This window comes from Homalodisca vitripennis, chromosome 5, assembly GCF_021130785.1.
Source record: "Homalodisca vitripennis isolate AUS2020 chromosome 5, UT_GWSS_2.1, whole genome shotgun sequence".
Classification (NCBI taxonomy): domain Eukaryota; kingdom Metazoa; phylum Arthropoda; class Insecta; order Hemiptera; family Cicadellidae; genus Homalodisca; species Homalodisca vitripennis.
Window position 1 is genome coordinate 11,647,404 of NC_060211.1, and position 12,682 is coordinate 11,660,085.

Consider the following 12,682-nt stretch of genomic DNA (forward strand, 5'->3'; position numbering starts at 1 on the left):
CAAATAAGTAATATAAATAGGTAAATTAATTATTTAAGTACTCTTCAACAGAGTTATCTGCCCGCTTTATGAGGTAGTGAGTGCTTTAAGGAATTTTTTAATGTTTGAATTGAATATTCATTTTAAAAGATTCAGGCAATTTATTGTAAAGTTCTAATGCAGAATAATACACGCCCTGCTCATAGTAGTTTTAACCGATGAACAGGATAGTGAAGTATCTGATTCCGTGTATTGTAAGAGTGAAATACTTGATTTTTATGGAACTGTTCACTAGTCGATTTTTAAAAACTTAAAACTTCAAAAATGTATAGAGCTAGGAGGGTCAAAATGTTCTTATTTATGAAGAAGAACTTCCCCAAAATGCCACCCTCATATCTAAGTTTTTATTCTTATTCTCAATTTTTTATAAAAAAAATAAAGCAATGTAATGTATAGGAGTACAGCAGACCGAAGGAATTCCCATAGGACCCGACGTATCGTGGAGAGTAGAGTTGTCAAAGTCACGAAACACTCTGTATTATCGGCAGCAACCATTTAGTTAATAGCGCGGCCCTTGCGAGTGACCGGTGACGGAACCGAGAACCAGTTTACCGCGGTCGTGGTCGTGGTGGACAGTGCCTACCGCAGTCGAGGTCGATCAGCGTGCAATGTGTGGAATGCGTCATTAAGTATACGATATTTGTAGAGCACTACCCACCTAGCTCACCGGACACTAACTAGTCATACCTCGCTCGCACATTGTGTAACGAGCGTCGGTGGGTGTCGTGGAATTCATACTCTACCCGGGCTCTACACGCTTTTTAACGAAGCAAAAAAGAATATTAAGAGAAATAAGTGAATAATGTTAGTGATGTACGCTTTAAAAATAAACCCAACTTTTAGGGTCTATAAAGCCTACAAGTGATCAGTAATAGTTTATATTATCAAGGGAACAAATATATCTTATCTTTAGAGAGATAGGTAGGTTTCTGCATCTTTTTGCATTTCTCGGTAAAAAGATAAATGGCTGTTAATAGTTGGAGATACAAAACAAATAGATCCTTTTTATAGGACCTAAAACACATTCTATCAATTACCAGTAATTCTTTATCTTATCAGACGAGATAGTGCGTTAAGCTGGAGTTCCTACAGTAAAGTATTAAACGTTTTATATCCTTGCAGGTCTAAAGAAAATATAAATGGGTGCTGAAGAGAACATTCGACGACACACAAAAAATAACGGAAATATATTTAATGATGAATAATTTAAAAATGAGATTAAAACACACGATTCGTAGAAAATGCAGATAAAATCGATTGTTAAACATTTTTATTGATACACACTTCTGCGTGGCTCTTGACAATGGTGATGTCTAATGGTAATTGTATATATGTACTTGTATCGTTGTTTTGGACAAGTACAACTCACAACACGTACTGTCCGAGAGTACGCAGCATTTAAAGACCTCACTAACTATTTGCCTTCACTGCCGGCGCTTGTACAGCTGTCTGCCCAACCACTTGAAGAAAAGTCGTGTAAATAGCATGTCAAAATCGTGAGTACCTTTCCATGCTGAACGGTGCAATAGGCTGACTTTCACACGGCGGGGCACTACGGCAGGTGCGATGCTAGCGTAGCTTTCCATTTCACAAAGTACCTCTGGCGTAGGCAGCATTCCATTTACGGGGCAATTTCGCAACAAGAATTTATTGGTCGATAAGTGGAAAGTTTACAATTTATGTCGGACTTGTATCGGACGTTTCTCTGGTAATTTCACGACAAGGCGTGTAACACGACGTAATTAACAGATGAGCCGGTGCGATAACATCTCCGGTCGGTATGTCGTGTAATTGTGAGGAGGTGAGGCGAAGAGCCGGGCTGTGGCACATTTACTGTCGTCCGGTCGTTACAATAAATCACCTTGTCAGTCGTTGATGGTACAGGTTTGAAAGTCGTAAAAACAAGCACTACAAACAAGGTGAAACGTGTGATTAATCCTTCTTTTAGAGTAGTAAACCGAAATAAAATGGCATAACATTCAGATTTCGGTATTTAATTAAACATATTACTGTATAAATAATTTTGACCTATTGTGAATTACCAATGTACGAATATGCCTAATAAAAATATCAATACAAATCGATCTTGTCCAGGAGCTAAGAGCATTGTATAAACATAAAACCTGCTTTTCCTTTAAGAAAATGGAGCAATTTATTTTAAGAAATCTATTTTCAACCTCGTTAGTTAGTTTTAGCTTTAATGGATATGGAAATGGTAGAGCACCAAAAGGGTTAAAATATGAAACAGGAATTTTTCTTACTTTGACCCATTTAAAATCAACCAGTCAGACATGTAAATAAATAAATGCTCAAACAGCGTAAGCTGGCTCTATAGAAACAGACCATTTGGTTGAAAGTTGTGACTTTTAATCCACTTACATAGTCGTCTCTCGGCGACGTAACTATTATGTATATTTTACGGTCGGTTGTTAGAACATCAAGAAGCTATGAAGAGTATGATCTTGAATCATATTTTCAACCCTTTCAATACTTTTCCATTTCGATCTCCTACAAAACTGGAACGGTTGATCATCGACTATTTTCTTGGGAGAGAGTCCTGTATTGGCTTCAAGAAAACCGAGGATATGTTTGCCTTTAGTGTAACTTTGCTGTCGACTCCTGGCCTAATCGGCGTTATACAAATCATAAATCAATTTGAAATTAGAGATTAGTTTAAAAGAGTCTTCTTTCTCCAAAGAAATTGTGTTTTTGACCAACGGGAAAGTTATAGGGAGTTCTTCCGATCAAGTGGTACTCTAAGATTGGAAAGCTTTTTAATTCACTATTCCATGTTATACATTTTTCAAAACATCAAAACATAAGATTTTGATGTTTTAGATCACTTTTACCAATGAAGACACAAGCACAACCTTGTAAATAATAAATTCACTCTCTCTCTCTCAATTTAAAATTCTCTTTTTTACTTTGGTCCAAAATTACTTAATTCACCTTTAATATATTAGTATATTAGAATACCTAATATATAATATAATAATACTTTAGTATATTAGAAATAACAATAGATTAAAATAATTTTACAGTTCATTGGCCAGAAGAGCTTACTATAGTATAGAAGAGGCCCTTGGAAAAATCCCGATGATGCAGGAAGTCCAGTCGCTTTCTTAGGTTGCTTATCGTTATGGTTATATTTTGTCGCTTTTTATAAACGTTTTGTGTTATACGATATATGTATTATGTTATTAATAGTTTTAAGTTTGTTACTATTAATTGGTAACTTATTATTGACTAGTATGTACTGCCTTGCACAAAAGACCGAATGTTCAAGTGTGTTAATAAATACTCAATTCAATCTAAATAATTCATCATCAATTGAAGTGCAAACATGATATCGTAATAATCTTAAAAGCGAAGTAGTCTTTATTCGTTCCAAAAAGGAAAGCAAGGGTAGAGTACAAAGTGAAATACACGACAGAAAATATTTCAAAGATTGATGCTGGAAATGGAAATGAGCTCAGTATCCTTAGATCTGAACTTAGCCAATAAGTTTCCCGTGACATAGGCACTTGACAGGTGGTTGTGAAACTTTGCCAAACCACTTGTATTGCAGAGTATTGAAGGACACTAATTCTTATCTCTGCCTTTCTGATTCTTTAAGTGCTTTAATAAATGTGTTTCATTTGCTCCGTTTGTCATTGCCATGTCCTATTTCAATATTTAATTTTCAACGCCAATGCATGACTGGTTTGTTATATTTTATTTCCTTTAGTATTAAAAAATCTAAGAAATGTCCAGGGACTAACATACATAAAATTAATGCGGTACACAAACACTGTTAAACATTTAGGTATGATAATGGCTGATAACGGGTGGATTCTTAAGAAATACACTGCAGAAAGGTGAAGGGGGGGGGGTGAATGTGACTGCGATAAGAAGAATATAGTAAACTAGGACGCCGCTTTTACGCGTACCTCTTAATTTTCCCTTGAAGTTAACTCACCTTATTCAAATTTTAAATATTGAATTCACTGGGAGTATTCTATAAGTATTCTATAAGGTGGAGTACTCAAATAAATATGGAAATACTTTGAAGCTTAAAACGTGTATTTAGAAAATAGATTTGGAAAATACTCAAAGTCTCGTGAAATTTCTCTGAGTCTGCAGTGGCCTGTAGTCGAGGTAATATGATGGTATGAATATTCATGGTAACTTTAGTTGGTGTAAATGAGTAGTAACCAATTTTTATAAGTAAACGATGAACGTAGTTTCATTTTTAGGTTGGAATTATAACTTATAACTCCCTTTTATTACCACTAATTAGGTATATATAATTTATTAGCAAACATCTACAATTATACTAATGACAATTTTAAGCATTCAAATTAATTTAAACGTACATTTCTTAATAGAAATTTAATTGTTCTGTATTAAACTATTTCAATTTGAACACTACAGAATCCATCGCTACCAAAATAAACGTACAGAAAAATATTAAGAGAACGTGCAAATCCTCTTAATACAAACACACACATGTACATAGCATGCATGTAACATACTGACTGTATGCATAATTCTTGTTACAGTGCGACTCAACATGTCAACATTTTAACACTCTATATCATATACTTTATGTAGTTTGTTGTAAATAAATATTTTAAGCGGGTTTCCCACCAAGTGATTACCAATCCGTTGTACGAGTAATTTCAAAAAGAATAAAAACTGCTCTAAACAATAGCTTAGCTCTCTGATTTACTACTAGAAGACACTTCAGTGACAATATTTACTTATCTAGAATACTTAATCTATATTGTATGAAATTTGCTGTACACGGGAGAGATAACAAACGCCTTATAAGGTGTATCAACCCATCGGTTCTGAATTATGATGCCGCTTCGACATTTCTCTTTGGGCAGTACAGGAAATAACGCACTTTCCACTGTCTCTGAAGTCTGCCGTGGAAAGAGCAACTCTCACCGAACGACGACCTAAACTGCGCAGACACCATTATGCACAATGAATCATGACAAATTTCGACCACACTGGCTATCTTGTAGTGAATGTATATGTCTGAACTTAAAAATTACTTTCACAAGCATTGAATTACTGCTCTTACAAAACATTTTATAGGATAGCAGATAAAATCTACTCCCTTTTCACTATCTCAAATTTCTAATGAGACCGTCACCACAAATGCGGTCAAATGCGGTTAGGATTTGGAAGGGATAATGTTTAGTAATCCAATTTAGGTCATGCTTCAATGAAAGATATATTAATTAAATAAGGCTATTGCCATTTATACAAATTTTATTAATGTAAACAAAAGTCGTTTGACAGGTATTTTGTCTTCCGATCATATGTTAGTTAAGTTATTTAAACGCATATGTGACAGATACGGCCAAATACAATATAATTGAATCGTAAAAAGTGAGGGCTCTGTGGTGTAATGGTAGCACATTCACCCGGCAAGTGAGAGATCCGGGTTCGAGTCCCGGCGGAGCAAGTACTTTTTGTGATTCAATGTTTATTGAAAAAATTAAATAAGGCTATTGCCATTTATACAAATTTGATTAATGTAAACAAAAGTCGTTTGACAGGTATTTGGTCTTCCGATCATATATTAAGTTATTTAAACGCATATGTGACAGATAACGGCCAAATACAATATAATTGAATCGTAAAAAGTGAGGGCTCTGTGGTGTTATGGTAGCACATTCACCCGGCAAGTGAGAGATCCGGGTTCGAGTCCAGGCGGAGCAAGTACTTTTTGTGATTCAACTTTATTGAAAAAAATTATATATTTAATATATTCCCTATACGGTAGAACTTGTACAGAATGAACGAGCTCAATGTTCACTTGTAGAGAAATGCCAAAACAGCAATGCCATTCAATCCAAATGGGATCTTAGCTTCGGTATTTGGATCTGCAATAGTCGTATTGGAGCTAGATCCAATTTACACTTTATAGGAACATAACCTAGTTTATACCGAATCTACAGAGGTATTTTCTCTAAGAAAAGAATCGATTGTGTATCGTACCAATATGCTATAGTTGTGAGGTTATACAGTTTGTTCCAAATTGTATGTAAAGTGAAGGAATATTAAAAACTATGAGAGATACAACAGATTTCATGGACAATGTTGTGTGTAATAACAATATCAACAAACTAATGAGGCCAAGTTGATTATTTGTTGCGTCATTCACTCGCTGCGATCAAAAAACTGTTTTTGGTCAAATTTTGAAACTTTCACAGCTCTCTTATTAACACTTTATATTGAAATGTTTCTTACATGAAATCTGCACGAAATAATTTTTAGATTTTAAATATTATAATGAACATTTTTTAAGATGAACAAGCAGGACGTGTAGGGTTCTAGCCAAATTTGTATATGGAACGACCCATTTTTTACTTAATGAAAAGAAAAGAAATTTTTTACCGATTTCAAAAATACGATACAAGTTATAGTTTTCTAGTAGTTTTCGTAAAATAATTATAAAACCCCCGTTTTTGTATGTTGTGTCAAGGGAATTTGTTTATACTATTCGAATAGTTGGTAAAACTGACTGATATTTCACTACAAACAGTGTTGGAATCAGCTGTTCAATAAAACATTAAAGTTATCAGACAATGTCAGCCAAAAAATTACTGTTTTTGCCTTGTCTGTAATTGATTAGCAAAATAGGATATTAGCTTCAATTTTATGTTCAGTTACAACACTTTTACAAAAATAAGTTTTTTGAGCGCAGCGAGTGAACGACCCAACCGATAATCAACTTGACGACATTGATTTGTTGGTCTTGTTATTACGCACAACTGCGTCCATTTAATATTTGCTGTATCTCTTATAGTTTCGACGATCAATTTAGTGTGCATAACATATGGACACATTTCATATATCTGGAGAAGGTTGAAAAGGGTACCGAATGGATTAGTAAAATAAAACTATTTTTGTTGTTGTTTAACACACAATCAACCGTCAAATACATAAATAAAAGCTTATACACTGTCAGCCAACTGGATAAAGCCGGACTTTTTGGCTGAAAATGACGGCATCTCTTTATAGACCTACCGCTTGTGGGCATTGATATAACTATTTATTTAGGTGTGTGGTAACCCCATTTGTAATTTGATATTTTTGAAACATTCGAACCAGTCCTATCTCGTACATCACAAGGCTAGTGCCGTTGACGATTGTTTTACTTTGTAGAGGAAATTCCTTTATGGTTTTAGGGACCAGGTTTGTAGGATACTAGGTTATGTGTTTACACAATTTAAATTGGATCTGGGCTCCTCACTACAACATTCTCTGCATTTGTGAGGTCAGTTGAAAATGTTACGTTAGGACATTTCGACCGCTGCTTAAATTCAATTATTGAATAATAATATTATTTGGTTTGCATAGAATTTAAGTAAATTTATGATTATAGCAAATAGGGTCTTTCAATGCACCATGCACCAACTGGTTAGGAGCAACTAGCTCGAGCTCGATTATGCCTTTACGTCAAGCAATGAATTCAAATTGTATAATTGCTCGTTTTAAATTCACACTGTAAATACTATAAATTATAACCGTTATTAGTCCAGTCGATTATGAACTGTCATCATTATATAGTCTTTTCCTGGTCTTTTTATTGTTTTGTTGGATGAAAGCATCGAAATATTGTACAATCTTATTAGACCCTTTCCCTAACCTATATTTGTAAAACTTTTGATATCACTATGTCACATTCCGGTGTTCGTCAAGTAAAGGTGAACACATATTTTACTTACCCAATACGTATAATTAAGGTTTGCTACGCCTGTCACTGTTATACGCAACTAAATACTTTTATCAGCTTATCAAAACATCTATAACATCGCATTTTCTCTGACTGACTTTAGAAAACTCTTTCCATAACGTTGATTGCTCTGAAAAGCGAGGCTAGGGACGGTAGGTCGAGCAACACTGGTACACTTCAGTGCAACAAACTATTGTTATTGCGACTGCTAAAGGAACTTATGGCGAATGTTGCTCTGAGAAGCGAAGCTTGAGTTTCAAAATATTCCTAATGGTATGAATTCTTATTAAAATTTGTCCTGTAACCAAACCATAACAAGACGGTTTTCACAAACTCTACGAAAAAAAAATATTTTACTGACAGGATCCCAGACATACAATTAAAACTAATAATACATTTTTTTAACGGAATCCTGGGAAAACAACTTTGCCTAAGCTCTCAGAATTTAAGATTGACCTAAAAACCTATCAGTGTCGATATTTACTTTAAAAACTCTTATTTTTAATTTATGATAAATATATACAATTGTAAAATTGAGCGTATATACGAAAAAGTACAAGCAATTATTTATTAAACTAAAGATATAAATTATTAAATACGCAGAGTAGTCTGTAAAGCTGGAAACCTATAAGAGTTTTCAGCAAGTTCGATAAAGTAACTCTGCAAAATTGGTTGGTTAGAACAGTTTTAAAATTTAGGTTTTATCTGCAATATCGACAAGGAAGTAAGATAAACGGTGCAAAAAACATATGAATACCATGCAAGCCAAGTTTCTGTCTGGGTATTGTGAATTTGGGTTAAAGAATTATTGTGGGTCTGTTAGAGCAAGGCCCCCATGTGTGGCGATTCTGAAACAGAGCCTAGACGGTGAATTAGTTCAGAAACCTAATACCTACTTGTGAACCCCCCTTCCCCTCTCCGCCGAAAGAGAGGACCTGTGCCGCCGTGACAGTTGGTGGGCGAGAGTGCGCACTTCTGCAGAATCCAATCCTGTAGACGAGGATGCAGAAAACTGCCAACGTCCGCATTGAGACCCAATGTTTGGAGCAGCGTTTTCGATTGAGATGAATGTAATGCAAACATGTCAGGTAAGTTATGATCCAAACGTATTTCCATATGGACAGATTTTTAATAAAATTTCTTTTTACAGCTGCAAAAACATAGTTTACTACTCTTCAAGGTGGCTATAACAAGGCCTATTATTTTTACCACGAATTGAAACAAAACCAGCCTGTTTATTTGATGGTTGTAACACAGCTGACAGAGACATCTGTGTGAAGTACGCAAGTAAACAACTCTCCTTGTCACGGGTTTTTATCGCCGCCTTTTGCGGTTACACGCCATTGATTTCATTGTTACGGATCGTTTCCTGCATTTGAAACGTTTTATCTCAATGTCAAGAAGAATTTTATTCAGTGGGTTTTGTATCAAAAGTTTATAAAAAAGCAGGCACTAGATAGTGTCAGATGAAAATGTATATCTAATTTTATTTCAGCAGGTTTTTAAGTTTGGGTAAAATCTATAATAATGAACAAAAATAATAGACAAACAATTACACATCGCTTCTAAGAATAATGTTCCAACATGCACCATTTCAATAGGCCGCAATGAGCCAATAAAAACCAAAATTACATCGACTAGTTATTCGATATAATTCTAAAGTATTAGATGTGTATCCTTGGAAGAGTAAGAAGTAAACGGTTTTGGGATCCGTTTATTTCCCCAGTGACGTTTAAATAGCATAAACATTGTTTACTACCTCATATGCGACTGAACGTATCCCCATTCATCAGTATATATTTGTATTCTTGTATAATATAATTTTATTATACAGTGTGTCTCTCAACTCCCTGTATAGGGATTGTGGTATTATCGAGATAAACATATTTTACACTATGATCTTGGCCCTCCGGTTCTTTTTTACGTCTTTTGCCTCTTTTTGTTTTTTAATTTAAAATTCGTAGCTCTTCAACTGTTAAAATTCAACAGTGTAATTTTGCAAGAATATTCATCTAGGCGAAACCTAACCTAACTATGTATCAAAAATAAAAAAAAACTCATATTATAGTTATAAAACGGTGGCTGTTTGAATTTTTCAAATTGAATTATTTTTAAAACGATTAGATTTTTTTATTTACAGGACACACAAAATGTGTATTTTAAAGACAGATGCCTTGTTTAAACCATTATGATGAAGATGGAGTTAAGATCTTAAAGCTATCTTATTTCATAATGTAATTGTCAAATGTACTACACAAATAATAAATAACCATTAAGAATAGAATTAAATAAAAACAATTGTACTAAATAATCTAATAAGCTTTTTACAGTTACCTGTAAGCACTGATGTACAAATAGATATGAGCATTTCAATGTTGTATACGTTGAAGAGTTACGAATTTTTAAGTTAACAAAAATATTGTACATGCTCAAAATAATAAAATAAAAATACAAGATATAAATGTAACAAAATTGTTTTAGTCAAAACAGTGCTTATCTTCAGTACTTATCTACCAGAACAAACACAATAATTATCCATTATTAGTGAAGTAAAGTTGAAGATTTTACAACAGGAGTAAAAAAATTAATGTTTGAAAAAGCTCATTTTTAATGATAATTTCCAACTGTGAGAAGATAGTTTTCTATTCCTGCCAGTTAAAGTCACTATCACTACCATTGTTAATTACAAAAGTATTTGAGTATTTATTTGTCAGCTGCCAGATAGTACACATATTTCTCATTATTTCGTACTAATTATTTTTTTACGAGGATTTTATTACATACTCAATTAATATTATTAATAATTATTAATATTTATTAATATAATTATCAATTATTAAATTAACAATATACAATCAGTTTAGAAATCTATTATTTGTCTGAAATTGTAGTATATCTTACGTAAACAACCTATAAGATTGTTATAAACATAACAAAAATATTAAAATATACATACCTTACTAACTGATAAATTACCTCAGATTATAGAGATATTTCAAATTCAAGAATACTGAGAAAGAAATATCAAGACTAAAAATAAATTATTTTACTTATTACTAATGTAAAACAAACAAGGAAACTGCAATTAATTTATATCTAGAAACAAATCAATCTACTTCATATGCTCAGTAAAATAGTGACGTACAGGACAGGACGGTTATTAAGAAATATATATTACATGTAGGCTAATTATAACATCCGGCTTGGTGATTATATTTACTATGGGTAGATAACTTGGCTCATATGGTAGTAAATAACTTTAAGAGAAAATAATGTAGCGATGAAAATGTATTTAGTGGCATTACAAACTATATAAAATAACCAAATATTAGCTATCGTAACTGATTGTAAACAATTGACGTCTATTTCACTGCAGTAAGGAGATTGGCATACCATGTGCCACACCTATTTAGGGCAAAGATAAAAATGATTACATGTTATTGATTTGTCTTGAAGAAAGCTTTGCAAAGTAAAGATATATTTCTCTATTATAGTTGGTAATGCTTGGATGAAAAATGGCGGCAAGTTTATAACATACATCCAGGAACTCGCGCCAACAAGCTTTTAACGAACAACATTGTTTAATGACCTTAACAACGCTTAATTGAAGGCGACACTATCACTGCATCATGCAAACACCGTGCAGCTGTGTGGGTTGTGGGAATAAGATAAATGATCGTATAACCACTATGTGATGACAAGATTTACGAACAGTAAGAGAATATTAGAAAGACATAATGAATCCATCTATGAAATGGCGAAGTATGGGTGTGGCTATGCGATGTACGAAGTACAGCACGAAAACACTAGTGATCTGTAGTAAAAAGTATAATTTATCAGGACGTTACTTTTGACTCACCGATAGCTGTGGGAAAGTCCACTCCATCTGAGGAAGATGTCAGGAGAGGTGATTTACAAGCACTGGCATCACAACATCACGTCATCGCCGGAAACATCACAACATCACTGACCACTCATTACAGCACATCACAACAGCTTCGAGATAGACTCCACTATTGCACCGTTTGGATTGCGGGGAAAGATTGTAGTAAGTGCAGAGCTAACGCTGTCACCTACAGAAGAGGAAAGTTAGGTTAGGTATAGGCGTGCAAGACACCCGAACGAGGGCGAAGGGACATCGCACACACGTCGACCTCGGGTGACCAGGTAACTGCACTACACACTACACAATACTGGGAGTGAGCTGTCGTCTCAGGTCGAGTAACCAGACCCGGGGCCGAGGCGCGCGTGACAGCTAGCCGCCGAGAACTGGTCGTGGTCGCGGTGCAGTCCTGCTGGGCCGCTAGCTGCCAGCCGCTGCCAGCACTGCCACTGCCACTGCACTCTCGGTTACAAAGGTCAATCGTCTGCAAGGTCACCCAAATATGCGAGAACGATGCGCGCTCTTTACAGGACTTCAACTACCCTCTAGTGCACGTTGTCATAGCAACAACTGCAGAACTGTGTAAGAAACGATAATATACAGTGTGTTTCAAACCTTTTGTGTCCAAAGAGACCCACACACTAAATGGAATCAAAGTACTATATATTTCTGTTCACCGTCTGGCTGTATGTATTCGGTATGGAATGGTTCACTAATAAACCAACTTTAAAGTTGCAGATTATATAGGCCCAAGACCTAAAGGACTTTAGAAACCACCGCACCAACTTTCTGTTGTTCCCAGCTGCTGCCTCAATAAAGGAAATATGCACACATATAAGTTAACTTTGGTAAACTATTTATGTTGACAGGGTTTATTAAAAGTTTTGGTTGAATTCACGAATTAATTTTCAATGTAAGGGCCGTTTACAAATATCAAATCAAAAATTTGATATACATACATTTGAGATACATAAAATAAGTTCTAATTTTAAAAGATAGTTATAAAAAATAACTGCGAAACAATT

General features: G+C 34.4%; 1 protein-coding gene across 2 annotated transcripts in view; it reads right to left on the reverse strand.

Moving 5' to 3' along the window:
* Positions 1 to 12,019, reverse strand: part of LOC124361803 (tensin-1-like) — an 887,387-nt gene extending 875,368 nt beyond the window's left edge. Inside the window, exon 1 of one of the 2 annotated variants that reach the window (XM_046815784.1) lies at positions 11,634 to 12,017. In XM_046815784.1, coding sequence (XP_046671740.1) covers positions 11,634 to 11,660 — 27 coding nt within the window. In that variant the 5' untranslated portion in view covers positions 11,661 to 12,017. Of the gene's footprint in view, positions 1 to 11,633 lie in introns of both variants that reach the window. The other variant, XM_046815783.1, reaches the window with a different exon arrangement.
* Between the last annotated feature and the right edge of the window lie 663 nt (positions 12,020 to 12,682).